The sequence below is a fragment of the Argiope bruennichi genome, chromosome 10 (genome assembly GCF_947563725.1).
Source record: "Argiope bruennichi chromosome 10, qqArgBrue1.1, whole genome shotgun sequence".
Taxonomy (NCBI): Eukaryota; Metazoa; Arthropoda; class Arachnida; order Araneae; family Araneidae; genus Argiope; species Argiope bruennichi.
The window spans coordinates 12,034,115-12,053,508 of NC_079160.1; the positions used below are offsets into that span (position 1 = coordinate 12,034,115).

General features: G+C 27.4%; 1 protein-coding gene across 4 annotated transcripts in view; it reads left to right on the forward strand.

Moving 5' to 3' along the window:
* Positions 1 to 19,394, forward strand: part of LOC129989023 (ataxin-2-like protein) — a 71,046-nt gene that overhangs the window by 41,656 nt on the left and 9,996 nt on the right. For 2 of the 4 annotated variants that reach the window (XM_056097329.1, XM_056097330.1), the window contains exons 6-17: positions 462 to 654; positions 2,130 to 2,257; positions 3,382 to 3,470; positions 5,146 to 5,322; positions 6,246 to 6,442; positions 7,295 to 7,450; positions 7,576 to 7,625; positions 9,074 to 9,277; positions 10,964 to 11,132; positions 13,000 to 13,118; positions 14,996 to 15,107; positions 17,100 to 18,130. In XM_056097329.1, coding sequence (XP_055953304.1) covers positions 462 to 654; positions 2,130 to 2,257; positions 3,382 to 3,470; positions 5,146 to 5,322; positions 6,246 to 6,442; positions 7,295 to 7,450; positions 7,576 to 7,625; positions 9,074 to 9,277; positions 10,964 to 11,132; positions 13,000 to 13,118; positions 14,996 to 15,107; positions 17,100 to 17,494 — 1,989 coding nt within the window. In that variant the 3' untranslated portion in view covers positions 17,495 to 18,130. Of the gene's footprint in view, positions 1 to 461; positions 655 to 2,129; positions 2,258 to 3,381; positions 3,471 to 5,145; positions 5,323 to 6,245; positions 6,443 to 7,294; positions 7,451 to 7,575; positions 7,626 to 9,073; positions 9,278 to 10,963; positions 11,133 to 12,999; positions 13,119 to 14,995; positions 15,108 to 17,099; positions 18,132 to 19,394 lie in introns of those variants that run through there. The other 2 variants (XM_056097328.1, XM_056097331.1) reach the window with 2 other exon arrangements.

Sequence of the window (19,394 nt, forward strand, 5' to 3'; positions counted from 1 at the left end):
AATCATCACAAAACCTTGGAGTGAAGTTTGTACATTTCTAATTTGAATTGGTTTGCTGTTAACTATAATTTCTGATTGTGTAATTTCTATTGCATTTCCGTGATATCCAGTTTTATATCTATTTGAAATTTACTTGTAAGGAATAATATATTTATATTTTTTTCAGAACTAAAACTGCATTTCTTAGTTTAATATTTTTTCATTAAAATTTTATTTTAACTCTCCATGGGTATATATAGTTTGTAATTCTTGTATCTTAAAATATTTTCCTGCGTTCTTAAGATATTTTTGTAAATATGAGTTGTAACACAGAAATAAGAATTGACCAAACTTGAATAACAAATGTCGATGCAGAACATTATCTTGATTTTTTTTTCAGTTACAGCCAAATTATTTTCATGTCAAAATTCCTTTAGCTGTCTAATTATTATTATTTTTTTTTTTTCCCTTCCCATTTTTAGTTTGAACTTGTTCTTGAAATGGCTCATAAAGTTCGAGGGTCCTCTATTACTCCTCAAGGTGTTGGTCCCTCTCTCAGCAACTTGTTAACTTCATTCCCCTTTGAGGGAGGTGTTAGTGAAAAACTAATCTTTTGCTTGCAAGACATTGTGGTGCTCACTGCTAGCAATGTAGATGTAGATTTTGCTGTCAGAGGTATGTCTGATGTGTGCCTTTCTTTATAATTATAAATCTTACCCATCTATAAAAATTGCAATCTGTCATGAACAAAAATAAAAATGCCAGACATTTGGATTTAAATGGCTTGTGATTTAATTTAAAAATAATCAAAAATTTATGAATTAATTCCTCTTAACTCCACTAGATTTTATTTTGAGATAGTTAAATGTACCAATTAACTATCTCAATTTATAAATTATAGTGTATAATTAGTGTCAATTTTATAAATTATAATTTTTATTAAATTATTTCCTATATTTTAAAACATTGCATATAATATGATATGCTAATGATGATGATTATTTAAACAGAGAACAATATTAATTGACATCTTAATATAACTTTTATTTTTCCCTACTGCTCATAAATGTCTATTTTGGAGCAAATGTTTAGCAAGTTGTCATTCAGTGCATTTGGACTAGTAAATATTTTTCTTTTTAATGAATATTGTGAATATTTAATTTAGTATAACATTTTACAGATAACTTATGAGCTATTAAATTATCTCTACATAGAGCTAAAATGGTTTTGTTATTTGGTTGTGGAGATATAAAGGTAAGTACAAAATATGAATTAACGCATGCTAAATTTTCAGATTTTAGATGAAAAGCATTTAAATTCTGTTATTTAAATGCTAACAAATACTTTGCTAAGGATTTGGATCCTGAAGTTTTTACAATACTGTGTCCTTTTGTATTGTGATTGTTTATCATTACATTTTAGATTGGTGCATTTATTTTATTTAATTTGTGTATTTTATTGATTTATATTAATAAATTGCTTCTTAAACTGTTGCTTATTATTTTAGTTTGAAATCATTATTGGTGTTTCTAAAACTTTTACAGAAATGTTTTTTTTTTTAAATTTTTTTCTATTTTAAATTTTTTTTGCAAGCATTTTATTAAAACTTCAAATAATTAATTTCAATTAATTTTTATTAACCTTGATAAATACTTCCTTTTTATGATTGTCTTTTGAATTTGATTAAATTTTTGAGGTTGAAAAAGAGTTGTAAATATTAAGAAATTTTGGCATCTGCACTTCTAATATATAGAAATACAATTAAAAGCAGTGCAAAATTATAATTTTTAGATAGTAATATAAATTACTCGCAGGTTGCATTATTTGGTTCTCAAGATTCTCTTTTTTGCAATTTTTTTTTCTTTTCATATATTATTAACCTCTTATTGGTAATTTTTTTTCAATAAATCATTAAAGTGGTTGATAGACACTGGTTTATACTTTCTTTCCCTCTCTCACTCCATTGTATAACGTTGTTTCCTTAAAATCTTCAAGTTTTTGCAAGTTAACTTTTTTTTTATGAGTAATGGATATTTTATAAATGAATTTTAAAACTCTTTACAGAAATTGGCTTTAATTGTATGATTTAAAAAGTAAATGGGGAATTTATTTCATTGAATCCTTTATAAAAAGTTTTTTTTCTCTCCCAGATACATTCACGGACACAGCTATCAGCCGCTTCAATGGCCAAGTGCTGGAGAAGGAACTGGAACCTTGGGAAGGACTTACAAGTGACACAGAGGATACTGCATTAGGGGGGGATGAAGATGATGGTTCTGTAAGTATATATTTTTAACCTTTAATATTTTATATAAATTTTAAAAAATGTAACTTTTAGATCTTATTTTTATTTTCAAAATTTTTTTGATAAATCTGTTTGGCTGTACTAAATTATGTCAGTGGAAAAAAAAAATTAGTTGCTATTTTTTTTAGATATTAAAAAAAAAATCTGCATGTGTTTTCTCCCCAAAACTTTCTGGTATACTGTTTAATAAAGGTGTTATTACCCATCTCCTCAAAGAACATTGGGTAAGATGGAGAATACCTTGCATGACAGTGACATACAATAATTACAAAATATTTAACTTTGTCATTAAATCAGCATTTTTACTCAATCTACCATATGATCCTTGGTGAGTTTTATTTTGGCAATTAATTCCTGACATTTGGTTAATAATATTTTAAAATCGAATTAGTGTTTTAGATACACTTTTCACAATTAATTGAAACCAAAATTTTAGCACAAAATTAAAATTGTAGTAACAAAATCACATGTCAATTTGATATATTTGTTATTGTATTTTTTTTGTTTGTTTATCATGTTTACATGCTGTTGAAAACACAGACCAGTAGACATTGAACCCTTTGTTGGATTTCGTTCAATAGATGTCTACAATATATATGCTAACTTTATATGCTCAGTTAACTTTGTTTTTAATTGTAGAGCTTCATTACGCAGAATACTGATAATGGTATTTAAATATGGTAATATCAATTGTTGCTGATTGTGGGAGCAATTTTTCTTCTTATTATTATCTATTCATTTGGCTTTACTATGTAGATTCGTTTAAAAATTTTTAATTACTTTATTCTTCTGAAATCCCCTTGAGAAGTCGTAGTAAGTTTCTTTAGAAATAACACCAATCTAACTATTTATGATTTTCAGAACAAATGTTGAAATATCAGATATTTTCCTTTAATTAATAATAGTAATAAGAATATATAATTTTTTTTGAAACAGAATTTTTTTTAAGAAAATATATTTGGTATTAGTTTTTTTATTATTTTTTTTTTTTTGGATTTGATAAAAATTTCATGAAAATAAGTTTTTATTAACAAGGAAACTACTATAAAATGAAAGATCATGGTTTTTGCTGTATAAAGGTATGTTTTTCTGTGTAGAATGGTTGGGATGCGAATGACATGTTTCGAACCAATGCTGAAAAGTATGGAGTTAAATCAAGTTATGACAATTCCCTACAAGAATATACGTAAGAAACTTTTTCTTTAAAGTTTTTTTAATTGCACAGTTTTTTTTTTTTTGTTATGAATATAATATTTTGAATATTTGATTTATTTATTAATCTTATGAAATTCATATATTGTTCAAATGCATAGATGCTTTTACTAAATTTTTTTTAAAAATTTCAGGCTGTTTATTACTTTGTGTTTATAATATTTTTTCAATTTCTGTCTTTAATAAATATAATTGCATAATCATCTGTAAATTTTAATTTTAATTTGCTTTGTTTGTTTTTGATATTTGTGTAATATTTTAAATTTACATAATGGAAAATATTTAAAACGTTTTCATTTCTCATTTAGAGAAAATATTACTCATGTGGAAGCTGTTGAAATGATTAAGATTTAATGTAGATATTGATGAAATATAAATAATTTAATTGAAAAATATATCTATTAAAATGGTGATCTCTTACTAGCAAATTTTCCATCTTTTTTTAATATCTATCTTTTTTCCTATTAATTCTAATTTTTTTCATTCTTTGTTATAAAATATTTATTGTACAAAAGTTGTTTGTTTATAATTTTATAAGCAACTTTTTCATTGAATGCATATAGCATTGCTATTTCATTGTTCAAAATTTAACTCAGTGTTCGAAATATTGTGCGATGTATTTTAGAAAAAATTCTTTTTTGTAATGAATTCACAAGAATTAATTATTAAAAATCGATCCAAAAAAGGTTAAACCACTTAGTAACAAATATAGTAATGTTATATTTAAGCATAAATATGGAAATCATATTATACTACTATATAAGAAAAAGTTTCCTTTATGTGATTTGTTGCAAAAGGGTTTTGGAATGATTAAAAAAGTATTTATATTTACTGTTTTTATATAAATGTTATCTGTTAATTCTGTGCCTGTAAAGGTTTACTCTTGGAAATTTTTTTATGTTTTCAAAATGCCTATTAACTAGAATAAGAGAACAATAATTAAGATGATTAAAGAATAATGATGCTTTTAAAAATTTTCATGTGATATTAAACTCATTAGTTGTCACTAAATATTCAGTATTTATTGTGTTGCTGCAGATTTAAAACAAAAGCATTATCTCCTTACCCAGAAACCAGTTTAATTTGTATAATAAAAATTCATATACTGTCATATGATATAGAAATCCAAATAATTGAAAGACTTTTTTTTCTGGTTTTGTTTACGAATGCTAATTTTCAGAAAAGAAAAATTTTATGAATACCTTTTTTTTTCTCTTTTCCATAATTGTATTTGTTTGTTCCTTTTGAATAAATTTATATCCTAAATGTTCATAAAAAAAAAAAAAACTTCAATGCTTACAACTTTTATTCTGTTTTGATTTGAATTAATGGAACAGAAACAAATTATTTAAGCGAATTAATAATGCCCCCCATCTCCACAATGTCTGTATTAGGATGTATAGTATTCTTCCCTGTACAGAGTGAAGCATGCAGTATTTTCATTGCAAACCTGGGAAGATTACTTATCAATCATCCTCGAAGTTAGTGAACAGGTATTCGAGTCCCTTAGTTAATTTAAATTTGTTCAATATTTAATCAGCCTTACATACATATAACTTTTATTAGTTTTTATGCAATTAACAGTCTAATTAACTAACAGTCCAATTAACAGCATCTAAATTATTTTTAAAAATCAACTTCTGTTGCAGTGTTCCACTAAACAAAAAGGATACAGAGGAATACAAACAAAAGGAAGCCAAAGCGAGCAAAATTGCACAAGAAATTGAGAGTAACATGACTTACCAGGCAAGGTTGCTGATGGAGAATGGGGATGAGGAAGATAGGTTTAGTGCAGTAGTTAGGCCAGAGGATGGGGCCTCATCCAAGTATGAAATTTTTCTGTGTTTAGAAAATGTTACCTTGACTGTCAATTTAAAATTATATTTTATTGTTTGAATCTGTTATGTTAAGAATGATTGAAGAAAAGTGGAATTCTGCATGAATGTAATGAAAAAAGATATGAATTTGTGCAGCATTTTAAAATAATTTTGAGGTGCATTTTTTGGAATTTTTTTTTATCCAAAGAAAAGATGTGGTTTTATCGTAACCTTTAGAAGCAAGAATTCGGCAAAACCAGCTTCACATGAGACTTTGGACAAAAGTTACTCGAAAAAGTTTGCCTCTAAATGCATTAATAAAATTGTTATTTAAACTATAGTGCTGCAGAGAAAATATAATTTTTTATTCATCATTTTTTAAAAATGTAATAGTAAATTTTAATTCAATTGCTAGATATAACATATAAGGTCTAATTATTTTTTGTTTATCTAAATGTTGAAATATTTCAATGTAAGAAAAAAGATTTCTTTTAATACATATGATTTTGATACATATACATTCACCAGTTTCCAGCTCCTTAACTTGATATATTCTAAATTAGTGTAGTAGATATTTATATGTACTTATGTGTACTTACTTGTATTTTTATAGCTATGATAATCCTATGAGCCCAGACCACTTGATATTGGCCCATTCAACAGGGGACCTGACTCTGGTGCTTTGGGCCGGTTAAATGATATTAAATGACCGCTTTTCGAGAAATACCTTTCACTTCTTAAACTCCTTTAACCACTCCAAAGTGCCTGAATCTGGCCCCTGTCGAAAGAGGCGATATCGAGCAGTCAGGGCTCTTAGGGTTAAAATCACCTTCTTTTAGAAAAATCTTTTATGAAAATTTTATCAAATTTGTTCTATTTTGAGAAATCTGATATAGTTTTCAGTAAAAGAAAGATTGAAATTTTTTTGAAAGGTATGTGTTACCTCAAAAGAGAAGGAATATTCCAGGATCTAAAAGGCAGAATGTGCCCATGTCACCTGTTCATGCAGCCAAGCCTTATCCACCTGCTCCTTCCAAACAGCATGTGTCTGCTCACCTCCCATCACCATCTCCACCGGCACCTCCTCCTGTGCCAAAGGAGATAACACCCCAGACATCCTTAAATGGAGGTAAGAAATTCAACCTTTGATTAATCTTACAAGCACACAATTATTTTGATTTAATAATTTTCATCTCTGAAGAATGAACATTGAATGCCTATAAGCTGTGAATTTTGTAATATAATTTAATCTTTGTAGTTAAGTTGGAAGAAATTAATTTTTAGAAATTGTAAAAATATGGATTAGCTGATTTAGAATTGAACATTTAAAATGGGAAAAGCTTGTCTAGTTGCTTGAAGGAATACATTCTCTGGAAATATATTGCTTTACTTTGCTGATTACTGTTGTTTTGCATATTCTGTTGCATTTTATTTAAAAAAATAAGGAAACAAATTCCAATTGATGATAATTAAAAATTTATTTATGAATTTAAAGAATTTTCTTTATTGAAAGGTTTTTTTTCTTCTTTAAACTAGCTTTGCTTTTGAATGAAAAAAAGGAGAAAATTGTACAAAGTTGTTTTTTAGTTCCAATATTTTTTTTTTTTTTTTTTTTTTTATGAACAGAACTTTGCTTACAGAATTAGTTTAAAACATGTTTTAACTTTCTATAAATGTTTTTGCGAAAAGTAAAATAAAATTTTCAACACTTCTTAGTCAGATATCATTGTGTGAAAGAATTTTTAATATGGGAAAGAGATGCAAAAATTCTTAAGTCAAGAAATAATTTCATAATAGTTTGAAAAAAAAAAGAATTGCTTTGGGATGTGTATGTACGAGTGAGATAGTGAAAGAGTGATTATCATACATTTTTGAAATTTAAATTTATGAAAAATAATATAGTTATATGTTGTCTTGTTTAATGCAATTCGATGCTGTTTTCTTCTTATAATTCCTGAATAAGTTTTATTTTCTGGTACAGATGGTGCTGTAGCAGAGAGTGTAAAGACACCCTGTGCACCCTCAGTATTAGAGAATGTGCCTGCTCCTCCAAAACCTTACATCCTTTCTTCTCAAACACTACCGCCAAGGATAGAAAGAAGAAGGGAAAATGAAAGGAAGCTATCTAAATTGAAAGGTTAAAATCGCCTATTTTTTCCAAATATTTTTAAAAAAAATTAAGTCATTTTCTTAGTTGCATTATTTTGTATTGTCATCTGTTTTATTAAATATTAATCAATCCACAACAAATATTTTTTTTAGGAAGAAATGATGAAATTGAAGAATTTAGAAAGTTTAGTTCCAATTTTAAGGTAAATTTTAATTAACATTCTTTCTGTTGGATATTTTTTAACTCTTATTGGACACTAGATTTTTATACATGGCATAGCTGACAAGCACTGCTGTCATGTGAGAGTTGACTAATGACCTTAAATATTTTGAAAATTTTCAAATTCTTTTTTAAAAATGCTTGGCATTATTTTATGGTGAGTTAGAAATTTGCAGATTTTTAGCCTGATCCATTCTTGTGGCTCTACCTTAACTTCTTAATCTACCTTAACTTGTTGAAGTCTTTTTGAATTACTTCATTTTTTTATTATTTATTATTATTATTTTTTACACTTTCTACTGGAACGCAGATTTTTTTGGGGGAAAAAAGATCAGATCAGATCAGATCTGATCTCATAGTAAAGCAGAACATTATAAAAATTGGGGGGGGGGGGGGAGAATGTTATGTGAACAGTTATTTCCTAACAATATGTTAAATGTAAACATAAGGGCAAAAAACACACTATCTTAGAAGCAATCTTTTCAAATCCATCATATTGAACTTGTCTAGAAATTGCTACTCCATTACATTCTCTGATTAAAGTCAACAAGATTAAGATTGAAAGAATTTTTATTTTAGTTAAAATACTTTTTAAGATGTTATTTCATTTTTCTTTACTTTTAAAAGTGTTTTGTTGGTTCATAACTTATTTTAAATTGTTATTTTTATTATAAATTGTTATTTTTATCCCTTAAAATGGTAATGGGCATGGTATGGAGCAATCGATTTTGCATAAAAATTTATTCCCCCATTAACAAATCTTTTTAAACTGATTTGTAATTCTGAGTGGAATGTTGTGAAAATATATTAGGCTTCCTAATATGATTCTTCAAAATATGTTAGTAAAAACTGTAAATAAAATTATTTTCATTCGGAAGAATAAATTGATTCAAAACAAAAATACTTTGATTGCATTTTCTGTCAATTATTATTATTGGTAGTAGTAATAATAAGGCAATCCTTGTGCACCTCAAAGTACAGCACAAGGCTTACAGAAGTAAGTAGAAACAACTACATACATAGATGAAAAAGATAAAAATAAGGATAAAAACAACAGGAAAAAACAAATCGCAGAACTAGTTAAAAATTGAAGCAGCAAAAGCAATAAATTTACAGAATGAGAAAAAAGCCATTTTGTGGTCAACCAAAACATGAAGCGGAGGTGGAAACGTAATATTACAGGCATCAAGATCCACAATAAAATCCCTTCTCCCTTCAATAAACTCTTCATTTTTATTATTTGCTTTCTAATATCAGATCAAAATGTTTTAGAAAGAGTTGATCAGTAAAAAAAGAGGTATTTTTTTTCTTTATAAAACCTTACAATAACCTTGATTATACTTTTATTAGTTAGTGATGATGTAAAGATTTAAAGTAAATGTAGAAACACTGTAAATATTTTTATTAATATGTCTGGAAATTATTTTGTAGCTTTCTGAAGAAAGCAAAGATGCAAGTGAAGACTTTTCTATTTCTGAAAGGAAAGATGACTCGAGCATTTTAGCCAACAAATTAGCTGAACAGTGCAAAATTGAAAAAGATACAGAAGAAAAGACAACAGACATATCCAAGTCAACTCTGAATCCCAATGCAAAAGAATTTGTTTTCAATCCAAATGCAAAATCTTTCACACCTGTAAGTAACATTTATTCATCTATGCTTTCCAAGCTTCATCAAAGAATATTAAGTTTATTGGCAACAATTTAAAAATGTAAAATAAAATGAAATTAAATAAACCAAGATATTGAAATAAAATAAAATTTAAAAAGGATATAAGGAAGAAAATATTAGACAGAGAGATAAATTGTGTAAATAAGAGGAGGGGAAAAAAAAAAATTGTTTTTAAAATCTAATTTTTATAATTTCTTACAACATGCATAATTATTCAATTCCAATAACATAGTAGTGTGTCATTACTTTCAACTAATACATGAGAATATTAATAGCATTGACAAAAAAAAGGGGAGGCACACTTCCTTTATTGTAAAGAGGAACTTCTGAAAGATCATTTCACTTGGCAATGGGAGAGTGTGAGTAATTAAGTAATGAGTAATTAAATAATTAAAGTAGGTAATTTTTTTGCCAAAATTTTTCCGTCAAAACAATCATTTTCAATTTTATATTTGTCGTAACTGAAATATAAATTTGCAGAAACTTGCAGTAAAGATTCTGAATGATAGAGAATATTAAAAAAAATAATAATAATAACAACGTATTATTTGACTTTAAGTGAGCGTCAACAAAATGTTGTATTTAATATGCATCAAACATAAATTTGAGCATCATATGAATGAATTGTTTTTTTCATGTTTATTAAATGATCTGGCTTTCTTGATATCTGTATAAAGTGGATATGTATAGAATTAAAGCAATTTAGTCTTAATTTGTAAACACATTTGCCATCCTGATTTATGCCTGTGGTTAATAGATGCCCCCTTCTCTGCTATATCTTTACTGTAGTAAAGAAGGATTTCAGTAAATATTGGCTGTGAACCAAAGGTAATGTTTTAAGAATCAGTGTTGGTTTGTTTCTGTGTATTTATGATAAAAACCTGTGCTAATTAAATTTTCTGGATCAACAGACTTTAAAAAAACCCTCTTAATACATGGAAATTATGCATCTACTTTTTAAAAATGTTGGAAGGAAACATGACTTAGATTACAATTCATTTCAGTGAAAAAATTTTTAAAAAATAACATTAAAAATCTTTTTTTTTTTCCCCCTAAGAATACCAAATACATTCATTTGTATTCTTATTAAACCACCTTTAATTATAATTGTGATTCCATATGTGTTTTTAATTGTGTAATTCATTTCAACTATAGTTTAACGCATACTGGGTATATAAAAGCTATTCATTTGTATAATTTTAGGGTTAGTTTAATTATAATCTTAATGTAGTTTACTAGTTGGATTACTATATTTTCATCTTAGCTTAACTTGTTAATGGTAATCATTCAATTTTTTTTTTAATCTTAATTTTGTATTTTGTATAAAATATTTTCAATACATACATTATTAATTCTGCTGAAGGCAAGTAAAAGCATCATTGCATTTTCATATTGGTAAAAGGAAAACCTTTTGAAACCATTTTAAAAGCAAATTCAATATTAAATGAATAAATTTGATAACAGAATTTTTATTTAAGTATCGTCAAAATTGCTTTGAAAGATTGAAGTAAATTTAATTGAATAAAATGAAATTTCCCTTTCATTTATGTTGCTAGTTTAATTAATATTATGTTAGTTAATATAGATAATCAAATCTTGTAGATCTTTGCTACCCATTTTGTCTGAATGTCATTGAAATGTCTTTTCCAGCGTACTATGCCTGCTAGCAGCCCTCAAGCTCCTCGTCTTCAGGCCCAGAGCCCTGTTGTCATGGTGCCCCAAGCACAGATGATTCCAGGTCCTCTCTTTACCACCATGGGCCCTCAGTATGTTATGCAACAATTTGCACCTCTCTCGCAACCCCCACGTTTCAGGAAAGGTGGGTATTTTATTTTAATCTTATATGATGAAACATTGAATATTCTGTTCTACATATATTTTCTATTTTATACCCAACCTAGGTAAAGGCCAACTCCTATTGCTGTTATAATTTTCAGCTTTCCTCCAGATCTCTTTCATTCAGGAAGGGAATTTGTTTATATATATTTACACACATGCGCACAAGTACACACACCTCGCTTTTATATATATATAATGTATTTTTTGCAAACATCAAGTCGATTATACCATTTGTTATGAAAGTATGAATTTTGAATATTAATATTCAAAACTATTTTAAATTGTTTGTAAACTATTGACCCATGATTATAATTCCAAAACAATTTATTGTAATTAAATGTTTTACAATAACTAATTTTCTTCCATTTAAAGATCTTTATTGAATTATGAAGTATTAGATATTATTGTTAATATTTCTCAAAACTTTTTTTGTTTATTTTTGAATTTTATGGACATGAATCTTTTATCAGTTCTGTATATGGGCGAACATTATAGGTGACATGAAATGTATGTTGTTGTGAATATTTGCTTTTAACATTTTTGTATGTTTATTCAAAATTTCTCATACATTCGACAAAATGCTCTATATTTTATGTTAAGCACGAGAAATTAATTTGGTTGATACATTATTGGTACACATTCTCTTGTAATTTTCTCACAAAAGTGGATAAATAGTATGGATAAGGGAGAACTCACTGGGAAGAAACAAATCATTTTATTCTTAAGCAATCTGCCAATGTGCATGTGTTTTGTATTGCATTTTTCATGAGTAAATCTGACAAATAGTTCTGAGATATGATTCATTGGCTAAAAATCAATCTTAAGTGGACATGTGTTTTATAATATTCCTTAAAAGATTTGCAAAAAAAAAAAAAAAAAAAGTTTTACATTGTTGAAGTTTATCTGAAATTCAGTAAGTGAAAATAATGTTTTTATTTGTTTTCTGAGCATTAGATTTTATTTTATATTGATTTTAATTTAAAAAGTAGAACATTTTTACACCTACAATGAAGAACATATTGAGCAATAAATAAATAAAATAAAACAAACATAATTCTGAGGACATTAGATACTTCTGGAAAAAGTCAGAGAAATTTCTTTAAAAAAGATTTGAAATTATAAGGCAAAATTTAGTAAAATTCAAACAGCAGAAATAATGGCCACCCTGTTTACTTTTTATTATTATATTTTAATCCAACTAAAATGATGTTAATTGTGTTCAAACAATATGAATAAGTTCAATGTACTTTTTAGTTTTAGAATCAATTGCAGTTTTATATTAAAAAAATAGTTACTTAGATTATTTGTAATTACATGTTAGATGACATGGACAGTCAGATTAGCATTAACTTTAACTTAGCACAATATTATATTGCTTATTCATGCATAAACATTATTCATTTTTTTAGATTGTTCATACTTAAACATTCAGTAAATGTAACAATTCAATCAGATACCTGAAATATTATTTTCTGTATTCTATATTTATACTTTAATAGTATTTTGGTGATGGAATCTAAAGTTATGTATTAGAGATTAAATTGAGCATCACCAGTATTCCCAGTGAATCAACCTATTACCTAAGGCACTTAATTCTCAATAAGCTGAAATTCCTCCCTTTACAGTGTTTGAAAGCTATTCCTTTGAGTATATTAATATATAAAAATTACTTTTCACACAGATTTTTAAAAAATTATTAATATTATTATTATTGAAGAATTTCAGCAATAATACTTACTGTAGAATTTCTAAGAAAGAAATGGTTGAAACAGTGCTTTTTATCTTGATCTTTGTATCAAAATCTGTGGAAAACGTATTCCTAAAATATGTATTTTTATTCATTTCAGCATCTGGCAATCAGCCTGTACTGGCCCAACCAGCTGCTTCATCTCAATTGAGCATGCAGTATGCTTCACCTCAGTTGCATCCTTCGGCTCCACCCCAACAAACAATGGCTTATCCTCAAGTACATTATGTCATATTTTTAGTCTCCTCATATTGGCCAACTATTTTATAAATTTATTTTTTAAATGCTTGTTTGATGGAAATGTTGTGTTTTTAATGTAAAATATATCATTTGACTTGTTTTTGTGTGTAAAAATGGTTCTTTTGTAATTGCTTTTATACTCCAATGTAATGGAGTTTTAGAAAATATTTATGCATTCTTGATGATAATACTCTATAATATTTAATATTTTTGAAGTTTAAAATATTAAAAATATAGAGTAATATTATTATTAATAATAATTTAATATTTTCAAAATTTATTTATTATATAATTATTAAAAATGTGAGGAAATTGATTTTTGAATTCTATATTATTTATTATTATTAATTATAAAATAGATTAAAAATTAGAAAATGATTAGGATGAACTAAATTCAGTTTTCTTTAAAACACTAATAAAGTAAAGAAATTCAACTAAAGGAATAATTTATTCGTAAATTTATTTTTCATTTATTTGCAAAAGTAAAGTTGTGATACCAAAGGGCTAAAATTAGTCATTAAAAAAAATAGAAATAAGAAATGAATTTTTTGCATTAATATGTCATATTTGAGAGTATACAAAAATGCATTGTTCTGATATTCTTAATAAATTTTAAAATTTGTAAAAGTTATGAAGCACAGGAAAGTTTTAATTGGCATAACATAAATGTGAATAAAGGTTCTAAAATGTATAAGTTATGAAGCACTTCATTGAGCTTCTACGCTAATATAAGATTAACTGTGCATCTATTTACTTTGACAAAGAGTTGAGATGGAGATTTACTTATAGTTATTTATATAAAAAAAGAATGTGATGTTAGTATGAACATGGTTATTTTTCTTGTATGATATGCCACCAATTGAATATCATGGCTGTGATTCTTCTCTAGATTAGTCTTTTTCTACTTTTTTAACAAAAAGGAATTCTTAGAAGGGGGGGGGCTAGCATTAAAGCAAGCTGCACTAAAAATAGCTAACAAAACTATCAAATTACAGAGAAGTATTCATCTCTAAAAAATAAGGTTCCAGATTTCAAAATTTCTTCCACTTTTGAATCTTGTACACAAAATGAAATTGCTTGTTGTACCAATGTGATGGATACTCAGAAGCAAATTATGGAATGTCGATTGAATTGTGTCATTGAAAGACATGTAAAAAAGGAAGGGAAAAACAGAAATTTGTCTGAGATATGCTGCAATAGTCTATTAATCATTTAAGATATTTTTATTAAAATTCTTTTGATGTTCATTTTTATTAATAAAGTACTAACTTTCCCTTCATATTTGTTATCCTACATATATCTAAATTTTGTACGGGACTGTACACTTTTAAAGCGCCTTTTCGAAAATCACATGCTATTGATTTCGTACTTTTGTAAATACTTTGAAGTTAATTAATATTGGTATAGTCATTTTTTTTCTATATTAACTAATTCAAATTTTTTGGATGTCTTTCCATTGTGCATTGTTTTGCGTTGCATTTTTGAATTCCCTCTTTTTTTGCCTTTTGATCAATTCTATCTCTGGTATTTAGAATTGTACAAAGTTAAAATATTACATTATTATAAAATCTTGTCAAAATTGTTCACACATACATAATAAAGAACGACTTTTCGGATCAGTATAATTTTACAGTAATTGTCAATTTGTTAATCCAAAATTTTCTTATAGTATAATTTCTGTTATGCTGATCTATATACGATTTAATACTAAGTTTACAGATTTTAATATTCTTGCATTTTTATTTTTTCATGTGAGAAATTATAATTATCTGTATATATTATTGCCTAAAAGTTAAATATATTTGATGAATATACTTTTATGCAGTAATGGAATAATGTTTTAAAAAAATTTTCAGATGAACTTTGTAATGGGTCCTCGTGTTGTATCTCCTCAGCCAGTGGGTGTGGTTCCCACATCTCATGCTGCCTCCTACTGTGACACCTCCCACCTGCCTACACACCTCATTAGTAAGATCTTAATTTTGAAATAGTTTAAAATTTTTATGAGCTTAGTTTTTCTGCATTATAAAAATCAGTGGTTTTTCAGACTGTTGTTTTAGAAACAATGAGGATGTGGTAATGCATCATCTTCAAAAGAGAGGTGTAAAATAATGTTAAGTTAGTTACATGTGTACCTAACTTAACATTATTTTACACCTTGTAAAACCATGTATGTACCATACATGTTTGCATGTATACCATACATGGTATTACATGTATGGTATACATGTAATACCATGTATGTATAAACATGATTTGAAAGAAAAAATCCATTTTTTATGTTTTATCAGTATTTTTTTGTCCAAACCAAGCACAGTGCAAATCAAAAATTGGGCAGAAAGCAGAAAAGAGAGAGTATGAGAAAAATCTTGAACTTATATAGTTTTTGAAAAGCATTTGCCAGTACAGCAATATGTTCTTCGGAAGAAAATAATAGCATTTCAGAAGTTAAAGTCATAGTAAAGTTATTTTTCAAGTGATTAAAAAGTTGTTTTTAAATTGTAGATTAATTAGAAATTATTACATACTCATTCTTACAAAATAACTTTGCCTGTAATATGTTGTTTGCCATATAACTAGCAGTTTGAACTGCTTTGGAATGCAATAAATTGTTTTTGAAAGGTTTTTGCCTGGTTTAAGCTCTAAGTCTTAAAATAACAGGACCAGTTGACCGGAAAACTGGGAATGATCACGGAATTCCACTGTTGATTCATTGTTTTTAGATTGAATCTCAATTGAGGTTCGGAGTAGCATTACTGCTCTTAATCAAAATAATTTAGGAACAATAAAAATGGTTCAGATTTACAGTGGAGAGGAAAGAAAAAAAAATTAATCATCAAGATTAATTTTGTGTTTGGATAATAATTTCTCTGAACTTTTTTTTTTTAATTCAGGATATCAAATTGTGAAATATATAATAACAACATGCATGGCAAAAATAGTTTTGCTTGTGCATTCTATGGAAAATGCAATGCAACTAAGGCCCAATTCACATCAATGTATGAATTTCAGCTTAAAGGCCCTATTTCAGTTTTTAAATTATTATTTTTTTTATTCACTAAGTATACAAAAAAAAAAAAGAAGAAGAAGAAGAAATGTAATCGCTAAACAGATTTTATTTTGAGATTTTGACGAATCTTAATCCCTCAGTTCGTGATTTCTCTGAGTCTGCAAAACATATTTCCAGAATTACATTGAACTGTGAGCTTGTTATTTCAAACATGCTGTAAGCTAAATAGATGAAATTTTGCATGTGATCTTTGCATGAAATTTGTCAATCTCTATCAAATTTTGTACAAAATTCATTCCCAAGAAGTCTTTGTATCTGAAAATTGATAAGCATGATAAGTAGAAACTGACAAAAACTAGATAGGTAGAAATGCAGGGAATTTTGAAATTTTCCTTAAAAACTAGGGAAATATGGAGAATGTTGAATTTCTTAGTCACCCCCCATTTAATTTCATATTTATTCACCAATCTCTTTGACCATTACAAGAATGAAAGACTGTCACCATAGTGTCACCAACAAAATAACACCATTTGTGGCTGTTAAACCCAAAACACTTGTCCCTTTTCTATTCACTCTCATTTTTTTCTGCATAGACCAGTCCAGTGTCTAAGATGGTTGGGGATACCGATATCAGAATAATTACTAATAATCTAAGTGAATGCTAGTGAAGTTACTGAAACTGAAAAAAGGTGTTTTTTTTTTTTTTTTTTTTTGGCTGAGTGGATTTTTTTGGAAAAGGCTAAAAAATGAATCATAAACAGTTTCATTCATTTAATGAAGAAGTTACAGATTTGTGTAGCAACCCTGATTAATCAGTTTATGACTTAACTAAATATTTAAAATAGGTGGCAAAATCATTTTTAGTATTTTCACTTATAATGTATTTCAGGTATTTTAGTCTTTTTTTTTTTTCTGGATATTTGTATTTAGAGTGCTGTTTCTTTTTTCAGACAAATATTGTATTGCTGTGTCTGCCCACCCTGGAACAAGTGCTGCCAACCACTCTATGCAGCAGCCACCAGTGACACCTCACCCTCCGCAATCACAGACACCTGTGCTGCACCCCTCTCAGTCTCCTCAACCTCCAACTCTGTATCCACCTATGGCCCAACACCACACTATGCATCACTTCCCCACTCAACAAGTGGTACTAATGCAACAGCAGCAGCAGCAACCCCAACTGCAGCAGGGACATCATCACCCACTCCATCTAATGCATGGGCAAAATCCAGGAGGCCCCCTTGCCACCCCTGCCCATATGATGCCCCAAATGACCATCATACCGACGAGTAATCCAGCATCCATCTCCACACCGCCCTTTGTGCAGCATCCTCAAGGTAGGTAGCAATGCCATCTGTAAGAAAGGGAGATGTGTGATGGTCATTGCGATACTTGAATGATGATGGAGATAACTGGACTTGTGTGATAATGAAGGTAGCAGTACATGTGTGGTGGTGATAGTAACTGGACATGTTTGGTAATGATTAATGGATATGTTTGATGATAATAGGGATATATGCTTGATCAAAAAACTTGCTTTCTGATGCAGTGGAAGTGTATTTCTGGAGATGATCACAGTTGATGCGTGATAAGTGTTAGAACATGTATGAGGTGAATACAAGATGTATGACTGTTTTATTGGATGGTCGTGGATATGGTCCCTTTAACAAGATGAACTTTTATGCAAACTTCTTTAAAAAAATCTCTTGTCAAAATGTGAAACTTTTTAAGTGGGTACAATATGAAAGAAAAATATTTGATGTGGATTAATACTGAAGCATTTCTATTTTATCTTTGGCATTTTTTGCTGTATTCTATCCAATTTTTGTTAAAACTAAATGCAAAATGGGTATTTGTGATTTAGTTATGATACAAATTGTTTTTAGAACCAAAACTGAATAGATTTCTTTTATTTCCACACTAAAAAATTAAACATATAAAATTTATTTAAAATATCACTGTGTTAAATTTTATTTATATTGACATATGCTTTACAAAAATGAAAATAAAATAAAAAAGATTTTAAGAACAGAAATAAAATATTTTAGAAAATGCCCTTGTTTATGTTGATTTTCGTCTCTGAAAATATTTTCTTTATTGTTGAAGAATTTGTTATCTTACTTTGTTTTTAAATTGTAAGAAATTTTTCATATTCATTGTTTGCAAAGAAATTTATTATTTTTTTTATAAATCAGTCATATTAATATATATAACAATTTGTGATTTCTTAAATTCAAATATGTTTATTGTTGCTAATTTAATATTGTAATTAAAAAGTTTTAAAGATTTCGTATTTTACATATATTTGAAAGTACGTTTTAATTTTTATTTACGAAGTGTAGATAACGGAGCAAAATAACAATAAATTGTCATGAGGATTTTTTTCTTTGGCCATAGAGTCATATTAAGAAACTTTTTTTAATTATCTTTTTATATTATATTTTTATTTTACAAAAAAAATTATAAATTAATGAGATTCATGTGTCTTAATGCACTGAGGAAGATACTGCAATATGACAATGAAGTTCTTTCAGTATCATCATCATACAGCCAACATTAGGCGTGGAAATATATATTCATTTCATCATTCTTAGGAAATTAATTTTGGTGTAGTTAATGCATTAAAATTAATACAATTCAAATCAGTTTTAGCAAAATGTCAACAAGCTTTAGTATTATTGGTTCTTCATTCCCTCAGATTTTTTTTATCACGTCATATAGTGAGAATAATCATATAATAAGATTTGGAAGTAAAATTCCAAGGGTTGCAAGGAAGGTTTGTAAGAGATTTTCTTTCATGAACATAACTTACCAATACATTTTGTCTAATTTTTTCCCTCCAAATGCAGCTTATAAAATGTGTATTAGGTTATTACTATAATATGAATATTGCTATATTTCAAACTATATAGTTGAGGAAATGAAACTTGGTATTTTGAAATTTGTTATTCTCTAAACTCTCTCATCAGGCTTCATCTTTCTGAAATCTTTCTTGATTGATACTGCTGGAGTTGCAAACTGCTATATTGATAATGTGATGTATTTTTGTCATTAATAGCAGAACCTTAATTGCTGGACTGTTATTTTAAAAGTTTTCTCCAAACATTATTAAAAAACAGCAATTATCTTTGTTCTACGCATTTTATATATTCATTATGTGTTGGATTGGATTTGGTTCAATTTTACATAGTGAACAATATATGTTTAGTTGGTGTTTGCTGTAATAAATCCAACAACAATAATCT